Genomic DNA, 19,914 nt, shown 5'->3' on the forward strand with positions numbered 1-19,914 from the left:
TCTACATAACTTTTTGAAAATATATTAAACATTACTCTGTTGTCATGATATGTAACAAGTCAGTTTTACCTAATATTTCAGAAAAGTCACATCATTTCCAACACCCCTATGCTCAAATGGAATACTCATGAGCAATTAATTCACAATTCGCATTCCTTTGCGCATGTACACCTCGGACGGATCGGATTTAGACTGGAATCACATCGACCCCGGAAATAATGCCATAAACGGACCAATTTATACGGTAAAATATTGCTTCATATTTCTTCTTGTCGTACAGGGACACTGGAACACCATTTTACATGAAATAACTATTGCAGGTGATATGAAAACAATTTCCTCATAAAATCATGTCCACTGAACTTCGATTTTAAAATTTCACCAAATAGACGTCTAGTGACCAACCGACCATTATTACTTCATTAAAAATAAATTAATTTTGGGGTATTTTACGTAAGTATAATTATGTAAATGTGTTCAGTTTGTCTACTGCGACACAGTGACAGTTATTCAATATGTATAACTAACGAAATTAATACATGTAACGTTGAACATTTCTCTCGAAACATTATGGGTTTGTTAGTGTGAACGTTGCTGTTCTGTGACTGTCCTGGATTCGCTGTAGTCTTGTGTTTATCGCAGGTATGGTTATTTCTTGGGATCTCTAGTTTCGCAATCAACCCACGACGATTGAAATAACCCTACCTGCGATAAAAAGCAGACGACAGCGAAACCAATTGAGAGAGCTGCAGAACTGCTGTTTAATAGTGTACCTTGTTCCGATTGGCATCCATAGGTGGTCATGCACGCCCACATACACACACCTACCATAGATTTTCCCATATAAATTACCGTGGGTGTGAATAATTTTTTACCGCACAATTCTGTGAAATTTTAGAATTAATTGAAAATTGAATTTTTAACACATATTTTTGTCAGATTGTAGTATGTTGACCCTTAGTTTGGAGTTTTAACTTTTATGATGGATTGCTGGTCACTGCGGAATATCAGTGTAGATAGGATATTTTATTTAGAACATAGTATGGGGTTGTGTATACAACAATCAGGAAAAATGACAATTCTTGACCGCTAAATTATGTGGACTAATACTTCTCAAGTTTGGTGTTGAGGCTTTGGGGCTTTCACATAAAAAAATGTGAGTGAAACACTAGTTGTTATAAATAAAGTTTATTCATTCAAATTTGTTTGTATTAGGCATATATTTCTTTACATTGTTTAGGAATGTTTTGATCTGAATCGATTTGGATTTTAGCATCATCATTTTTTGTTTTAGTTGATTTTGTGCAACAAAACGGTGCTAAATATTATTAAAATACTTTAATGATTTTTGGAATAAACGTGATATAAAGTGGCAATAGCTATAACTATCAATTTTTTTTCTCTGATTTTTTATGATATGACAACTTTATCAGGGTCCTGGATGAAATATCAAATATGTTGCTATCTTTAGGGGCTAAAACTCGCTCTGGCTGCCTTTCACTCAAGATTTGATGTGTTATTTCCCATAATATTAAATGTGTATTGTGCATCACAATTTTCTACAGTTCCATCATGTGACTAATTTCAATGAAACGGTGACTATTTGACCCTTAGTTTTCATATCGCATTTCATGTGACATTAGCTTTGTGTAGGCTCACTTTGCTCATGCAGTTGTGTCTAAAGAAATATTTTGGTAAGATTTAGTCTTCTTTATGTGGTTAACGAAAAAAAATGTTCATAATCGCAGAAAATGTTGCTTTAATACATGGGATTCAATGGGAAAAGTAAATCACAACTCGTTCAATAAGAAAAATCTATGTCTAAATCGAACTAACCCATTTACAGGTAACCTTGGAAAATGCCGTAATTGTTATAACTACTGTACACTGTAATTCAATAGTTTTCATAAAATACATACTAATATATATTTCAAAAATTGCGTGATAGTTGTGTTTACTTTTAGAGCAATATGTGAAAATATAATATTTCAAAAATTTGAAGGGTTGTATATTCTGATGCTGTCAGTATTTGAATTTTTCAGGATTATGTAATTGTAATTCTGTTCTGTACTACTGTATGTTTCATTAAACGTCTGTAATAATGGCTACAATGGAACAAAGAATGCTGCAGGAATGGATTGCTGAATGCAAGGTAAACTACCAACTATTAAATTGGCAATCTCTACTGGATTTTGTCAAAGGTAGAATTATAAGACCAAAAAAAAACAATATGTTTCTGGTTAAAATGTGTGTTTACAGTTTGTTGTCAGAATTTAAGAACAGGGTATTCACTTTCAGTATTTCTAATTTTGTTTAGCTGAAACAAAATCATTTGAACACGTTTTATGTTTTTAGCTTCATCTGGGAATTATGTTTTACATATTCGGAAAATGACAATGTAACTTAACCTTGGTATGCATCTTACTTAATTTTTTTTCTTTTTAAAACAAATTTATTTCCCCCAGTCTTTATCAAGAGCTGAATTGTCATCTTATGGAAGAATGTTAAAAGAACAAAAAGAAATTACTGAAGCAATATATGGGGTATTTCAGCAACCTGATAACGAGGTAAGGTTAATGTGTCCACGTCAAACTATTTTAACTGAATTGAATGCATTCATATAACCATATACTAGTCTCAGATTTGAATAACTAGCTCAATAAGAAAAATCTAACAAAAACCTTGGGATATATATTTTATTAGACACATAAAATCCTTAGGAAAGGATAAAAAGGGTCTTACAGACTTCCATTTCACTGCCAGATCAAACGTGTACTTCAAAAATCAAAGAATTTTTTTTATAGTTTAATGTTGAAATTTCTATCTTTCAGAGAGAAATATGTCGTTGATATACATTTACTTATCAAAATTGACCATCATAAAATGTGTATATTATTATGAATAGAAATACCAAAAAACAATTTCATGTTTGTCAAACCCCGTCGCTACTACGATGATATGACATTTATTTGTCCTGTATTTAAGTTTGATTTCACACGTGTGTACCCTCTAGCAGGACTGATTTTGTCGGAATCCTAAGTCAAAATGGAAAACCCTCAGAATCAATTGCTGTGGAAGTACTGTAAAATCTGTATTAGAAGCCGCTGCTTCTGTTAAAATGGTACAATGCAACAGAGGGGATGCGGCTTCTATTAGAGCATCTGCACATATGAGAAATAATGAATTTTTGGGTTTCAATTGTTCAAAAAGAATGAGTGCAGCTTCTATCAGGGATGGGGCTTCTAATACAGATTTTACAATAAGACTAAAATAAAATTGTATGCGCACAAATAAAATGTGAATTTTATTTTACCAGATTACCAATTCCATAACTATAGTAAGATATTTTTCAAGATAACTTTATCAATATTTGATTTTATGATTCACATGCCAGTGAATTAGTACATAAAAGAAAGTGACTTTAATGAGTATTGCTTTATCATTTTCAGCTTCGAGACAGCATCTGTGGACAGCTATTTGAGTTTTATCGTAGTGGTGACTCTGAGTGCAGACGTTTCTGCTTGCAATATATTCCAAGTATTCTCTACTATTACCTCACACCATCAAATAAAAACAAAGTAAGATACAGATTTATTTTAATTCTTTATTTTTCAATTTGTTTTATGCACGACCATATCCCTCTTTTGACATACTGTGGCAAATATCACTACATTGCCTATATTTTAAAACTATGATTTCAATATTCATAAATAAATGCTTGTATTAGGAAACTATAATTTGAATATTCAGGAGTGAATGTCTATATATGGTAACTATGATTTGAATATTCATGAGTGAATGTCTGTATTTGGGAGCTATGATTTGAATATTCATGAGTTAAAAGATATTCAATCTGCAGCTCACTGTATGTTTTTGTCTCTAAAAATATATCTATAATCTTTTAACCTTTTCACCTTTTCATCATCAGTTCCCTCTTTTCATAACAAATTCACATAATACCGTAAAATCTGTATTAGAAGCCGCATCCCTAATAGAAGTCGCATCCATTCTATTGAATAATTGAGAACCAAAAATTCATCATTTCTCATATGTGTAGATGCTCTAATAGAAGCCGCATCCACTCTGTTGCATTGTACCATTTTAATAGAAGCCGCGGCTTCTAATACAGATTTTACAGTAGTCCAGTTTATAGACTGCACTTTCCTTCAGAAGATTGGGAAAAAACAAAACAAATTTGTTTAGGGAAAACAGAAAATTGATTCAAACTTATGCTGGTGGCTCCAAAATTCAGGTTCATTTCCAGAAATATTGAAGAATATAAAAAAAATAGTACCAACAAACTTGGACGAGAAATTTTGTTTATGAAAAGGTTAAAGGTGTTTTTTAAGTAAAAGCACATTGATGCTAACAAGTGTACTTCTGAAGGAGTTCTGTTGTGAAGTCACTCAAACAGTCTATGGTACAAGCTGTATGATTGGTTCCCTCCAAACATGATACAAGCATGCTGATTGTAAACTACTGAAACATAGCAATGTATGCATACTTTAATATGGCTTCCTTGTGCTTACATTGAAATGCCGCATAGTCCATGGTTGTGATTCTGTACATGCTTAGATCATTGTACGCAACCTTACTAATTTATCAATATTATTCATTTTAGTCCTTGGATCGTCTAGAAGCATTACTTTTAGGAATATATAATTTGGTAAGTAATACTTTTTGACTTTCTATACTACATGTATATCAGAACCTTAGGAGTTCAAATTTGAATATTTCATGTACACATCTTATTGCATTTGCCCCCCCCCCCCTCCCCTGCCCCAACTCATCATGCTTGCATCACATATTTTCAAACTTGGTAATTTCAAATTTTATTATATCAGTCTTCCAAAAATAAATTCCTAGACATTGGCATTTTTAGAAGATAGGCAACAGTGTTTATGTTTTACCCAGAGTAAGTTTACATTGGCTAAAATGTACAACACAAATATACAATGCAATCATGGTGGAAGGACAATGAATGTGACCTGATGTGATATATACGAAATTCTGATGCAATAAATGTGTGTATGAATGTGAAAATGACCGACAGCTCGAAAAACGTACTGTGTATTGTAATTGCATCATCATCCAGTCATAATTACATTAACATATTTTAACACTTTTTCATCTTACCTATTTTTTTTTATTTTTAAACAAATTTAATTTCCCAGTGTAGAACGCCACAATATTTTGAAAATGACTGCTCGAAAAACATACTGTATATTGTAATTCCATCATCTTCCATTATCATCTTGCATTAATTATTTATTTATCAGGATGTGGTTGAAGTTGATGGACGTCAAAAAGTAAAAACCTGTATTATTCCCACATTAGCTAAACCATCTATTTATCATGAGGTAAGTGCACTATATACAAAAACAATTTATGCTAAATCGTGTTTATACTGAAATAATTTGGAATCCAAAATGAGATCATGATATGCACCTTTGTACGTTATATGTGATGGAGATTCCATTCCATGTTCATGTCAATCAAACAACAGAATTTACAGAATACAGTGGGTGCTTTATTGTTTGAACAAGAAATGGAGGAGATTATCGCCATAGTCAAAAACTCAAAGTATGTTTCATTACATCTACATGCTTTGTGAATAAACAAGGACACAGAAAAAACCAGCCTGATATGATCATTATGATCATTAATCAGTTCTTTCACAAACACAAGTATGTTTGAAATTTTGTGATCATCTCAAAATTCATGCATACCATCATCTTATAAATCCATACACTTAAGACAGTCTTTTCGCACATATAATCACTTCACAACATACCAGAGTTCTTTCTAAGCCACTTTCATGCACAAATTGTGCAGTGATGTACCTCAAGTTGCACAATTGTTCCATAAAAATACAATACTGTGAAATTATTTATTTTCACTAGAATTAATTTTCGCTGAAAAGACTTTTTGGGTATTTAGTATGAAATTTATTTTCACTGATTTTAGATGAGTTGAATGTAAAATATAGGAAAAAAAGCGAAAATAAAGTATTTTACAGTATATGTTATATATTTGACTTTCTCAGTGAAGATACTGTAAACAGCATTCATGTACATGTACGATATGTTTTAAATTTTCAGCCTGTACATTTGTCATCTGTGGCATTGACAGAGAGTGCTCTATCGTCACACCAAAAAAAAGAAACACAGTTAATAAAAAGTGGACCTTTCCCTCAAGAAAAAATAATTACAGCACAAAACAGGTGAGACTACTAATATATGTTGTAAATATCATAATTTAGGCTTCATTTTTGAAATGTTTCAATTAATCTGTCCTGGCACCTAATTGAGACCCAAATTCAAAGTATAGTAATCATTGACACCTATTCAAGAATACTGTGTTTATCGTGACTTATGTGAAAGGGGTATGCTACTGTAAACCGTTTAATTTTAACTGCTACAAATGTTTTTTGTGAAAGTCAAGCTGTAAAATATTTTATTCTCGCTTGGAATTAATTTTTGCTGAAGGAATGATTAAGTGAAAATAAAATCCAGCAAATATACATTTTTCCTGTATTTTACATTCAATTTGTCAAAAATTAGTGAAAATAAATTCCATACAAAACACCCCAAAAGTCTTTTCAGCGAAAATTAATTCCAGCTAAAATAAAGTATTTTACAGTAGAAGATATTTTCACTGCATCAAATTTTTTTGGTTTTCGCTGATTTGGTCTTGCAATCAATTGATCAGTTTACATTATGTTATGATAATGAGCTGTTATTACCAGGGGTTTTTCTAGAAAAAAAAAATGCAAGAGGAAGCACTGTAATTCAGTGGCGCCACCAAGTGGGCGAGATAGGGTTCTCCCTACCAGGGTGTGGAGTTTTTTATAATTCTAATTTAAAATGGAGCGTTCTATGGCTTCCTTATGGCCAAAATTACTATCAGACAGTTGAAGACTGTGGCCACATGTAAACCCGGATCAATCAGAATTTTATGGTTGCTTGAGAATCTGCTCGTCAGAGTAAGGGGGCGCATGGCCATGGCATGAGAGCGCTGCACCCCTGTTCCCTTGTTTAAAAAAATTCCTGATTACTGACTGACTTGTTGTCCTATTTATTTTTTTTTAATTTCAGATTTTCAATTCTTAGTCATGTCTTGTATATATATAATACTGGTATAGCTTGTATGAAAGGTACTTCACATGAAATATTATGTAAAATGTGTTCACAGTAAGTAGTATTACCTTGCCTATACTATGCCAACAAAATTAATCAACTTGCATAACAGGTTTCTAAGTTGCTAGGCAACAATACATGTTGCAATACATCAGTAATGTAATAAAAATAGCAGTATGAACTGCTTGTGCTGTACTCTGTGCATATTCCAATCTGATTAAAATCTGATGTAGTGTACGGGCTTTAATTATTTTGGCTATAAACTTATTTTAATTTTATGTTTTATTACTTTTGTTATTAATGCCTTTTTATTTTATTATTTTACTTTGATTTTGATTTTGTGATTTTTTTAAAATTCCGCCCTACATACATCTGAGCCGATGCCTATGTAACGAGATTTCAACGAGACCCACTGTCGACGATTTTAGTCAACGAATCACAGACCTTCTTCTATAGCGCACATGATGACGTCACTGGGCAGAGTCAGGTGGCAAACACACTCAAACATAAAATGGCGGATTATACCGACGTTAGGACCGAGAAGAACACGGCTTTTCGGTAAGTTTATCATTGTCAAATGCAACGAAAGTCATTTTTTTATGTTTATATTGTGGCTCGAATGGTTCGAGTTTGGATCGTTACTTTGCGTAGTTATTCTGGGAATGACGATTTTGTTTCCACCGGCTCGACCGAACATCGGTGTCTTTTACCAGTCGCTTGCCCTGGAGACGGGTGATGTTTTGTTGACGATCGGGTCAAAACCGTCTACGGTATTGAAGCCGTAGCTGTAAATATTCATCAAAATGTATCAACATTTTGTACATTATACAATAACTCTTTATTAAAGTAATTGAGCTGATTTGGACTGGAATAAAATATTTTTTATTTGGAACACATCGCAATTGATCAGGAAATATTTGTTTGCTCCAATTGTCTGCGTCGATGCCGTGGGCCGGTGACCGTTATACAATTTACAATTTGCATTGTTTACTATAGCTGTTTAGAGTGTTCTAATCATTACGATTTACTTATTTTTTTGCTTCCGTTCTAGATAATTATGCTCAGTGTTTGATGTAAAATTGAAGCGATGACTGAATAAACGAACCTTGGCTGGCGAAGATGTATCAGGAAGTGTACACATTTGTTGGAAGTGAACAAAATATTCAATGTAATGACAAAAATTGGAAAATGCTGTGGAATTTCTTTTGAAAATAAAAATATACTAGCAATTTTCTATTAATGGTTTATTCAAGTGAGCAAAATATAATGTACAGAAAGATTGTCCGTATACACTGAAAAGTAAGCAACCGACAGCCTGTATAAAAGGGGGGCTGTGATTGGCTGTTACTTACGCGAGATTTGAACGGGACTTACATAGGCGTCGGATCAGATGTAGGTAGGGCGGAATTAAAAAAAATCAAAATCAATGTAAAATAATAAAATAAAAGGGCATTAATAACAAAAGTAATAAAAAATAAAATTAAAATAAGTTTATAGCCAAAATAATTAAAGCCCGTACACTACATCAGATTTTAATCAGATTGTGCATATTCATACATCTTCATCACAAAAAGATGCTAGATGATGGTTTCTTTCTTTTATGTCTTCAGTCTGAATGAATGAATAAATAAATAAATAAATAAATAAATAAATAAATAAATAAATAAATAAATAAATAAATAAATAAATAAATAAATAAATAAATAAATAAATAAATAAATAAAAGTGGATATATGAATGAATGAATGGAATTTATCTCCAATTTTAAGAGTTAATCTTCAGTTATTTAACCAATTCTCCAGTTCTTGTTGTCTATTCTAGTTTATGCACCACAGGGTACACTATGCAATCATCAACACATCAAACTAATTAATGAATGAATGAATGAATGAATGCATGAATGAATGAATGAATGAATGAATGAATGAAAATGAATGAATGAAAATGAATGAATGAATAAATGAATGAATTTTATCTCCGATTTTAAGAGTTAATCTCCAGTTATTTAACCAATTCTCTATTTCTTGTTGTCTGTTCTAGTTTATGCACCACAGGGTACACTAAGCAATCATTAACACCACAGACTAATGGTTCATTATCAACCAGTACATTATCTGATTCTACTAGTCTATTAACTAATGGTTATCCAGAGTACCAACCCAGGGTTCATCTTAGTCCTGAATTTATGATTGAAATGCTGACTGGTGTTTATTATGTCATGTAAGTTCAGACAAGCATGTATTACTGTATTTAACTGATCACTCATTTCAAAAGGTTGGAAAAAATATTGCCGTAGTAAAATTAATTTTTTAAAGAACAATAGGATACATATTGGTATTGCCAGGTTTAGTCAGATTTTCATGTACACATTGTCAGTGTCAGTCAGATGGAGTTTGTGAGGTACATACAATTTCCCAACAAATATTCAATGCAAGTTGTTTTATAATTTGCTGACGATAGTGCTGGCCTGGTGTACTAAACAAACAGTAATATAATATAATATAAATAAGTCTGTGTCAAACAGATATATTGATGGATTAATATTTCTGCTGATTATTGAAAATCGTTGGCAGCTATAATAAGAGCACTTCCTCATATACATTGGCTTTCATGGAGTTGCATATTTAGTTATGATAGGTACCTATAAAATTCACATGAATATAAGAATGATGACTGAACTCCTGGTTGCTAGGTGCTACTGAGCATGCCTGCATAATTGATTACAAGACAAGACTATGTCAAAGGTCATAATACAGCAGTAAAACACTACATGTATATTCTCCAAACATTTTTATGGTCACCCACAGATATTTTAGTTATAGGGTACTAAATAACAAAACTGAAGATAACGCTATTTTAATATTATGCAAAATAAATCAGCATGTTCGGTCTGTTGCACCCAGACTCTTTGTGGAAGTCAATTCATAGTCAGGTTTTTATCAACAATACCAAACCATATGGCATGTCTTATTTGTTTGTTTATTTGGATTATTTTCTATGCAGGTTCAATGGCCATCAGAAATCTGGACGGGAAGCATTAGAAAACATACATTATGTAGCATGCCAGCAACTCCTCTCAGAAGTTATTCTGGTTAGTAATAATTTGCATGATGTTAGAGGGCTTCATACGTTATGTGTTAGGGGGCTTTTTTTTCATTTCACATGTGTGCAATGTTCTGTAAAATCTGTTTTAGAAGCTGTATCTGATAGAAGTCACACCCATTCTTTTTGAACAATTGAGAACCAAAAATTCACTATTTCTCATATGTGTAAATGCTCTACCGTAATAGAAGCCGCATCCCCTTTTTTGCATTGTACCATTTTAAGGTAGCGAGAAGGGAAATTTTCACTTTTTTCTTGATTTTTCACAAATTGATAAAACGGTTACTTTAGACCTTGATACATCACCCCAGGTTTACAAAAGATCGAAATTGCGAAATAACGTTGCTCAAATTAGTGTTTTAAAACACTAGCAGAAAAGACTACAACTGGCGTTTCGTGGATATTTGCATAATGTTTATCTTTGAAAGGGTTTAAATGATAACATCTTATCTGTATACTCTGTTGTTGACGATTCTGATATAACGGGTGATAAGCTTCCAGTTGCAAACAATGCGTGTTTATCTAACGTCCATTGTCAGCATTATTGTCAGTCGAGACTTCGACCGAGAAACATGGTCATACAGTACTCATTTCGCCCAACCTTCCGCTTTTACATCGACCGATTATCGCTTAATTTCCGACCACGCGGTCTTGTCCGACCGGAAACCGACCGCATTTTAATCGCGTTTTTTTTTCGCTCGCTGGCTCGCTCACTGAAAACATTGACCACACTGATCACTGGCACATGGGTGGTCGAAATGGTGGTTTTGATAGTAAAGTGTGAACATACAACTAGTATTAACTATTATTACATTCTGAACGACACTTCAAATCTAATAGTTGTATTACACTTGTATCGTGAAAGCAACTGAACTGGGACCTCTTGTTACGTGTTTTGGGTGCTTGTTCTAGATGTAATATTTTTTTTTAATGAGACAGTTACGTGAAAAAAGCCTAGGTAACTCCTTTTGAGAGAGCAGAGAAACGAGGAAATGTTAGTGAATAATTCCAAAAATAACGATACCGAATCCACATCGGTCCACGTCTGGTAAAATTTGACATTGAATTTTTAAAATTAAGTCACGATCATTGAACGAGTTCGGTCTATACCGTATACGTACCATAAAAGTGTTCCCACAACAAATATTTTCGACTAAAAACGGCCATATGCCCTGAAAGAATCGAACAGAGCTTGACATGTATGAATAATTTATTGGGCTTAAAAGAAAAACGTGTCAAATTTAGTTATAGCCATAACTTTTTTAGCGCGGAAGTTGCCAACAACTGTAAACAAAAATCGTGAATTTCATAGATTCGAATGAAATAAAGCAAGCGATTGATAAGGATGATTATTAATATTTTCCCCGATGCTCTTCGAATTTTTATTTTTTTTTATTTCAAGGTAAGAAATGGCTAGTTGAAGTTGCATTGTCTTCAATGCGGTTGTTTCACCGCGAACAACTCTAGCTCTGTTTTTGCATGGTTTAGTTTTACGATGTAAAATAAAATATATATTAAAATAATAATACTTGTTTAATTATTTGGGGTTTCAGCCCACAAATTACGGACATGATCCCCATGAATTACGGTCAGTGTTTGTCTTCTCTCGGCTGATTGTCACGGTGTTGATCGACGCTCTTTCTAAACTCAGCCTGAGTATGGAGAAACCAACGGGGATCGACATTCCAAACAAACAATCGAAATTATCAACGAAAGACGAGATTTTTCTAGATATTTACAAACATACTGTCATGACAAACATATGTAAAATTAACAAATACACAAAGAGGTGTAATATTAGGTTTTATTTTAGGCTTAGAAATATTTTCTTTCACTCAGCCCATGCATGTAACTGCCATTTAGATTTACGGTCCTTCAGCATCGGGGGAAACAACAATAGTTATACAAAACACATTGCGAAGACTCAACAATCGGGAAAGAAACTTCAGACAACCATGTCGTACTTGTGTTGAAATACATTTTGTATTTCACGTCAGAATATTGTTTAAAATAAAATATTCAGTCCAGGCCAAATCGAGGTCAAAGGATCAGGTTGCGTGCATATAATTATAGATAGTTAAAACAAAAAGTATTTGAACTTTTGTCAGCTGTTCAACATCTATAAAAAACAAAAAGACAATTATAAGACAATGTGAACCTCGGAAATTATTCTGTTAGTCCGAATTTTAAATGCGCACGAGCGAGCAGATGGGCGGTGATATTTCAGGGTTTGCGCGGTCGAAAATAAAGCGGAAATTGTCCGGTCGAATTCAACAAGCGGTCGCAAAAGCGAGAGAAAAAGGTGATTGGAAAGCGGAAGCGGGCGGGAGGTTGTGCGAAAGGAGTACTGTAACTTTGCACAACTTTCTTTTAAATCGTTTTATTTTCCAAGTCAATATTCTATTTTACTAATACATTTTTTTTCTAACGCAATGGGGAAGAAAAGAAAGCGTTGACAGACGAGGCAAAGAAAAATCTGCCACTCAGTGTCGCACTCTGACACAGCAATTTTTTTCAAACATCGGCCATTTTGTTTCACCATGAAAACCGTTTTATTAGATGTCTTATCAGAGACACTTGAAGGATTAGCTTATTTGTAAACTGTCAGCGTGTATAGTGGGACAGTAATGTTTGTCAGAGGATTATCCTTCGTTGTTCGTTTGCATAACAATGGAAAACCCGAACGTTCCTGAGTACGGACTCAAATGCCAGCAGTTTTCTTCATTTTTCACGCTCGAGCTTGAAATTATTCATTATCTGACACTCTTTATGAGTTTTATGATATCAGTGGTTAATATGTTTGGCCATTTTTAGTGTATATTTATAATAATACAGCAAATCTACAGTGTTTTATTAACCAAAACTGTTTTTCGCGTTTTTCTCGAGTTGAAGTTTTGATCGAGTACGACTCATTGGGACCGCCACCAAATCAAGTGCGTTCGGACTAGGACATTCAAACTCGCAGTTATCGTTCAAAAGATAATGATGGTGCGAAATATGTCTGGGTTTTTAAAGAAAATGCTTTGTCACAGAATAATAGTCTGTTAAAGGTGCCAAGTATGAAATAATTTAAGGACAAAAAAACAAACCTGCATAGAAATCGGAATAACAGCTCTTTTGATTATCGGAGACGCATTTCAATGGGCTTGATTACGGACAATGCATGACGTAAATTTCACCAGGAAATTCCGCAGTGTGCTCTCGCAATCGCGTACTTAGTCATTTTTACAAGGTTCACTATTTTTGATGTCACGTGATAATTATGTAAACAATGACTGTCCAGTTTGTGCGAACTTGTACCTCTATACTTAGTCTTTTGATATATATAACCTAAATTACTGTTCTCAACGAGACAACAGACAGAGAATGTTTTATTTAAAAACGTCACAAAACCCTTCTCGCTACCTTAATAGAAGCCATGGCTACTATTAAATACAGTTTTTGCAGTACTCCCTCAGCAAATTCTGCATTGCTGAGTAATGTTGTGAGTTCATCACAAAACACCTTGAATGAGGTGTACTGTGGAATACTTTATTTTCGCTGGAATAAATTTTCGCTGAAAATGCTTTTCGGGCATTTTGTGTGGAATTTATTTTCACTGATTTTTGATGAGTTTAATGTGGAATATAGGAAAAAAAGTATATTCGCTGGATTTTATTGTCACGGAAACATCCCTTCAGCGAAAATAGCGAAAATAAATTCCAAGCGAAAATAAAGTATTCTACAGTATTTTAAAACAAAGTGTATGAAAATAAGAAGATAATTTCTCAGACTGATCAATTTCACTGAGAAACCTGCTAGACATCAGACTAAGACATTTTCATAAATATGAGGCTTAGTGGGAAAACTGCCTTCTCACTTCATATTCTTTTTTCGTCACACTCAATGCCGTCAACGTACATATTTCAATGTGTGTAAAAGACATTGTTCGTTCTCAGTATGGTCTGAGAGTAACTTAAAATTTAGCTAGTTGAAGCAGACATAGCCCTTTTTGTGCCAAAGTCAACTTAAGGCATCATCCACAAAATAGCTATTTTCCACATAAAATATTGCAAATTTTTTTTTTTTTATCAAAAAGCAGAAGTTTTGTCGCATTTTTGGTCCAATATTAACATTGAAATCTTGAGCTGGAAAAAATATGACACTCTAAGTTTAAAGAAGTCTTGACTTCTAATTTAATTGGTACAATGAAACACAGGGTCTGTTAGAATAGCTACATATATATTGTATGAGAAATGGTGAATTTGTGGGTTCTCAAATAAATGGGTGCTGCTTCTATAAGGATGTGGCTTCTAATAAGTGTTTAATGCAGGCATGTTTCATGATAACAGATATTATGATAATCTGTCTAAAGATGTCTCATATTAGTTACACAAGTAAATAATACTTCAATTCATGCTTTATGGTGATAGTTAAAATTTTATTGTGAAAATAAATTAGTTAGGATTGTGAGCTGTGCTGGCTGTGAGAATTGTTTATATTTTGAACTGTTAAGCTTGTATCAGTGTATATAGTTAAGACCAACCAGTGAACGGAAGAACAATAATAGAACCATAGAATTCTCAGGGGCAGAGCTACGTCACAGATCATTCCATGTTGCAAAAAGGCACAACACTGTGCCTTGTATCTCTATACGCTCTGTGCGAGCTTCTGTGGAGTGCTGGTCAAAAAGCCGGTGAAAAGGCTAAAGTCGAGAAAACGGCACAAACTGAACTTTGAAGCTATCATGCGTAACCATGTTGCACATGTAGGGGTGATCTTATCACGCTGTTCAGGAGATTCTCAGAAACTATCCCAAAGTACAGTTTTCTGAGAGTTTTCTGTCTTTGTTTTCACCTTGATGGTTGCCAAGCAGTGAAAATGCCTGGACGTCTGCCATCGAGAATATGAACATTTGCAGTTCTTTTGTGCCAATTATTAGAAACTGTACTTGTGAAAACATTCCTGTTTTTAGCCAGATAAAATGTCTGTATTCTGATTGGCTGTCTACTTTCAGGTGACCAGTGCTATTAAGAATTCATTAAGCAGTAATCCATCTGGCCAGCCAGCTGATGGACCAATAGGAATCAGTATTGCTCTGACACCATCTACACCTACTTTTACAAGAGCTGCTATTACCAATGCATCATTTAAAGCAAGAAGGGTTAGTAGAGCTAGCGGTAAGTGAAGCTTAGTTCCTTCTCCTTTGCCTTGTTTGGGGTTTGAGGTAAAATGCTACTGAGAAATACAAATAACAAATTTGAATCTGAAAATATATTTTATTTAGGAGAATTTAAATAAAAAAAAAATGAAAAATAAAAGAAATGATTTATTTAAATGTGAAATGAAATTGATGAAACAGATATTCAAATGAAAAAGTTGTTTGAATGAAAAATTGGTTCAGTTTTTGTAGGTATTATCTACTGAGTTTTATTTAAGTTTCTTCAGTGACAAAAGTGCAGAAAATAACCACTACACTAAGGCACCCAGTAAGTGGTAAATGTTTTGTACCTGTGTTTTCTCAGTAGTATGTTTCCTTTACTGCTTGGGAGGGTATGGTGCTAGTGATGATCAACTTTGCATCTTGTTTTCCTGCATTCTAGCTTAATCACATCACTAACTAATCTATTACAAAATCTGTACATGTACTCTTTCTACACTTACTTTGCATTTAACAGAGTTCCAGAAAAAGAGTAATTCTATTTTTAAAATGTGCGAATCACAGCTTTTTTTTTAGGTTTGCGTACATGTGTTTGTGTATAATCGAAAAGATTTAACAAAGATAGTGATGATTCTTGTGACTGTTTTCCCACAGACACTGTTAATTTTACACCATAAATTCTGATGGTTTGTAAATAATATTGTAACAAAATGTGCAAATGTTTTGTGATAATTTCAGTTTTGATGCAACTCCTTTTGCAATTTTAATTCCACCAAAAAAGTACTATTCCCCCTAATCTGGCACAATTGTCTTATGGCCAATTTTTCATGTGGCATGCCAGACTAAGAGCCCACCCCCTTAAAAAACATGATTTTGTGAGCTGAGTACCCTGGGCATTAAGTTGGTACGATATTGTAAGTACTTGCATGCTGTTTGTGCTGTAAATGACTGATAATTATTACAATACCGTAGTCTATGCAGTTTAATTAGCTAATTTGCATACTAATACCTTACTATACCAATGCATAAAAAAAAACATCAATATACATCACTGGACTAGAAATAAATATATTTTGTTGGGAAGGTTTTTAATGATAATTTTGAATTAGACAATAATAATTAATTTGCATATTTAGCAATTAATTAACACATGGGAGTACTTTCAGTTTAATACTGGTATAAGTTTTCTACACTTCTGATATAGTAAATAGGATTCACTGGTGAAACCTCATGCATGTTTAAAATTAGCATGTAATAATGTATGATACGCCCTCTAGTGGCCATAAGCTGTGGTGCTGTAGATGGTCAGAGGTCGTTCACTGCAGTCTCTACTGATTGTATCTGATCCAGTGATTTAAGTTTTTTCATTTCAGACAAGTGAATGCCTCTTCTAACAATCACATTATACAGCTACTTACATACAAATGTTACAATGAAAAAGGGATTAAAAAACCTACATTAAAAGTTGTTCTATCTTTTGAGACTAATTCTGTACATGCCTGATTGTAGATTAGATATACATATATATTTGGGTACTGGTGGTGGTTTAATACAATTCTATATTTGATAATCATACTATTTTACCTACATCAATGACACCACAGGATACACCAGAACATTTGGTAAGTTAATGTTATTATGGTGGTATGATACTATCAAGCAACAATACTCAACATTCAAAAATATTACTTATATTCTTGATGTGTTGTGGAAGGAATGGTTGTATTAATCAAATTAAATGATCATGACAGACCTTAGTTACAAATGTCTGCTAAGATATTGCTTACAGAGAGAGAGAGAGAGAGAGAGAGAGAGAGATAGAGAAAGAGCCTTCCAACTTTTTTTTCCCTCTAAATAATGTTCCATTATTTAAATTTCCTAAAAATAAGATTCTATGCAATACCGGGTAAAGAACATCAAAAATCACATGATAATATATGAAATTCAGTTTATTTTTTTAATTAGGTTGGAGATTTTTCGCTAACTTGAAGACAGGTCTCTTTCTGTGTTTTAAGATTGGTTTATTTTTCTTTCAGACGATATTACCATTACTGTTACTGGCGAGGATGATACAGATACCGCGAATGGATGTAAAGGAAATGGTGATCAGGGAACTGATGTACGACATGTGAGAATTGCAGTTAAAAAATCATCGCAGCCATCAAAAACGGTTGATACTGTGAAGCTGCAATCACCGGGAGAAGCAACCAATCATGGTCCCGAGCCAAACTCATCTGCTAACAAGGGGAAGATATTGATAGCTCCTGCTAGTCATTCAAGAGACATCAATATATCCAATTCTCCGAATAAAGTAGAGTCATTGTCTCCAGGGAGAATGGAAACAAAACTATAAATTTGAAAAATAAATATGAAGGGAATTTTTATTTCTTATTTTGTTTTTCTCATTTCAGTATAGTTTAATCTTTTAAATGCCGAATTAATTCACGAATTAAACCTGCAGTTCTTCCATATTTTTTCAAACGTTTGTAGTCCATGGGAGAATATGGCCAGAAATTATCATATAATACAGAAAAAAGTGCAAAATGTAATGAAGTTCAGAGAGTTGAATTATTGGGTTGGGTAAAGCATTATTTCAACCTACTATTGTGATAGATGCACACATTGGTCGAAAAGTCATACAAACGAGAAACCAGCCAATCAGGTAACTTATTAATAAATTGGAGCTTTACAGATTCAAATTTGTAATATTTGATTGGTCTATCATCAAAGTGTTTATAGTACAATGATCCTGATATGAAAAATATAGAAGTATGGCCATTCAAATATAGCTGGCAAACTAAAGTATTTAGACTAAATGTATAGTATATACAGAGAGCCTACATATGCACAGAAACAGTATAGTTTGTTTACAATCACTGTAACCTAACAGTGGTTGACAAAAGTTTATGAATCTGATTCGCTTTTCAAGGAAATCTCTATGCATGTGCAAGTATGGTAATCATTATAAATTTAACATATGATCAGTACTTGGTTGTAAATTGCACAAACACATTGGAAAAACATAACTGTCATGTACTGTCAAACAATTAGCATATTCAAATAAGCAGCATGATATATTTACTGTATCAGCCAATCAACATCTACAATCATTTCTTGTGGAAGGAAGGGTAAATAGAAGAGTGGTGGTCTGCCATCAAAAGTTTCATAAAATTTACTGACTCATTATTGCTTTGTAATTTTCAAACCTACTTGACATAAATAACACTGGTGTAAATTACAATTTTATGGATTTTTGAGGATCATCATCATTATTTCTCTCCTTCCTTCCCATGGTCACATTGCAATAGATGCATTGTTTTTTGTTTTACGAGTAATGCAGATCTTTAAATAATTAAATTGTACTAAAAATAAACACTTTCTGTGGACAAACAAAATGATTATAGCAATATTTATCTTTGTCGTTTCATTAATATTATTTAAAGGGACTAGTAGTACAGAATGAACGACTGACACAACTGATTTTTATTTTTTAAATAGGCATGGTAATCAAAGTCAAAGATTTTAAGAAAATATTTAAATCTTTAATTTATTATCAGATTTTAATATTTTGCATGGACATTTTTAATCAAAATATCACTAGCAGGTAGTTCAACAATCTAGAGAAGCTCATTTGCTGTACTCGTTTTTTCATGATCGTGAGATTTTGAGAAATCTGTCAATATTAAGCATGAATTGTGTTGTGTGGCCAGCCTTGGTTACAGGTCATTATGGGCTTGCATGTCCCCATGGTAATGTACTGAAGTTATGGAGCCAGCCAATCAGTGATAACACAGAATTTGAGTGTTTAATCAAATTTAGGAATAGTATCATTGCGGGACATCATTCATATTGGTTTGGAGGAGGATGGTTTTATTAACAAACATGATTCTGTTAAAAAAGTAAACAATTATTATTATAACATACCATTGCCCGTATATTAACACTGCGATATGTCATTGATATATTGACAATAGAGTTCCATCAACCCGTGAATATGCATATATATTCCAATATGATGGTATATGTATTATCATACTGGGATCTCTAGTGCATGTCGTGTCAGTTGTTTCATACCTTGTTGTCTTTATCTCGTCATCAAACTTTGGCACGTATTGGCTACTTTTTGTCATAACTAAACTGCATGCCCATCTACAATGTAAGACATTATGCCTGAAATTTGTGTTTTAAATACACGCATCTCAAGGGATATAATTCTCACTTCCAAATGTGTGTGTGATGTAGAGTAATGATATTAAAATGTACATCTGATTTTAATCAGTTTTTTTCGCATGTAAATAATGTAAGTACCGATCTCAAAATTTGAACTTTAGTTTCTTCATAGTAAATTTCAGTTCCTTACTTTATGTGCAATAATTTATTCAGAAATTTTAGGGACATAACTTTACAATATAATTGAATAAACAATTTTCATGTTTTCATTGGAACCATTCAGTAATATTGGCACAGCTAGCTGTGAATTTGTCATTGGTTAAATTAACTTGAAATGTTTTTTATGAGGTTATTATGAAGATA

The 19,914-nt window shown here is 33.1% G+C and overlaps 1 protein-coding gene and 1 long non-coding RNA gene across 3 annotated transcripts; both read left to right on the forward strand.

The window, feature by feature from the left end:
• The first annotated feature begins 109 nt into the window (after positions 1-109).
• LOC100371681 (hyccin-like) lies at positions 110-19,826 on the forward strand. Of its 2 annotated transcripts, XM_085495999.1 has the most exons (13): positions 110-244; positions 2,043-2,152; positions 2,466-2,567; positions 3,450-3,578; positions 4,622-4,666; positions 5,280-5,360; positions 6,102-6,223; positions 7,098-7,193; positions 9,180-9,359; positions 10,143-10,230; positions 15,238-15,400; positions 16,986-17,003; positions 17,418-19,826. In XM_085495999.1, exons 2-13 carry the CDS (start codon positions 2,102-2,104, stop codon positions 17,732-17,734), a joined length of 1,392 nt encoding a protein of 463 aa, XP_085352125.1. In that variant the 5' UTR covers positions 110-244; positions 2,043-2,101; the 3' UTR covers positions 17,735-19,826. The 2 variants fall into 2 exon arrangements, with proteins under 2 accessions (XP_085352125.1, XP_085352126.1); XM_085496000.1 differs by lacking the exon at positions 16,986-17,003 and having other exon boundaries at positions 111-244.
• LOC146729084 (uncharacterized) lies at positions 7,201-8,368 on the forward strand. Its single transcript, XR_014928264.1, has 2 exons — positions 7,201-7,697; positions 8,191-8,368. It is a non-coding gene; the product is annotated as an uncharacterized LOC146729084 (long non-coding RNA).
• Positions 19,827-19,914: the final 88 nt, after the last annotated feature.

Source organism: Saccoglossus kowalevskii, chromosome 22 (genome assembly GCF_978046115.1).
Source record: "Saccoglossus kowalevskii chromosome 22, keSacKowa6.1, whole genome shotgun sequence".
In the NCBI taxonomy this organism is placed as follows: Eukaryota; Metazoa; Hemichordata; class Enteropneusta; family Harrimaniidae; genus Saccoglossus; species Saccoglossus kowalevskii.

Bases quoted from the DNA above. Each gene is read 5' to 3' on its own strand.
- LOC100371681 (XM_085495999.1), top strand. From the start codon at position 2,102: ATGGCTACAATGGAACAAAGAATGCTGCAGGAATGGATTGCTGAATGC. The intron at 4,667-5,279 runs GTAAGTAATACT...TTTATTTATCAG, and splicing joins TTTTAGGAATATATAATTTG to GATGTGGTTGAAGTTGATGG. The intron at 9,360-10,142 runs GTAAGTTCAGAC...TTTTCTATGCAG, and splicing joins ACTGGTGTTTATTATGTCAT to GTTCAATGGCCATCAGAAAT.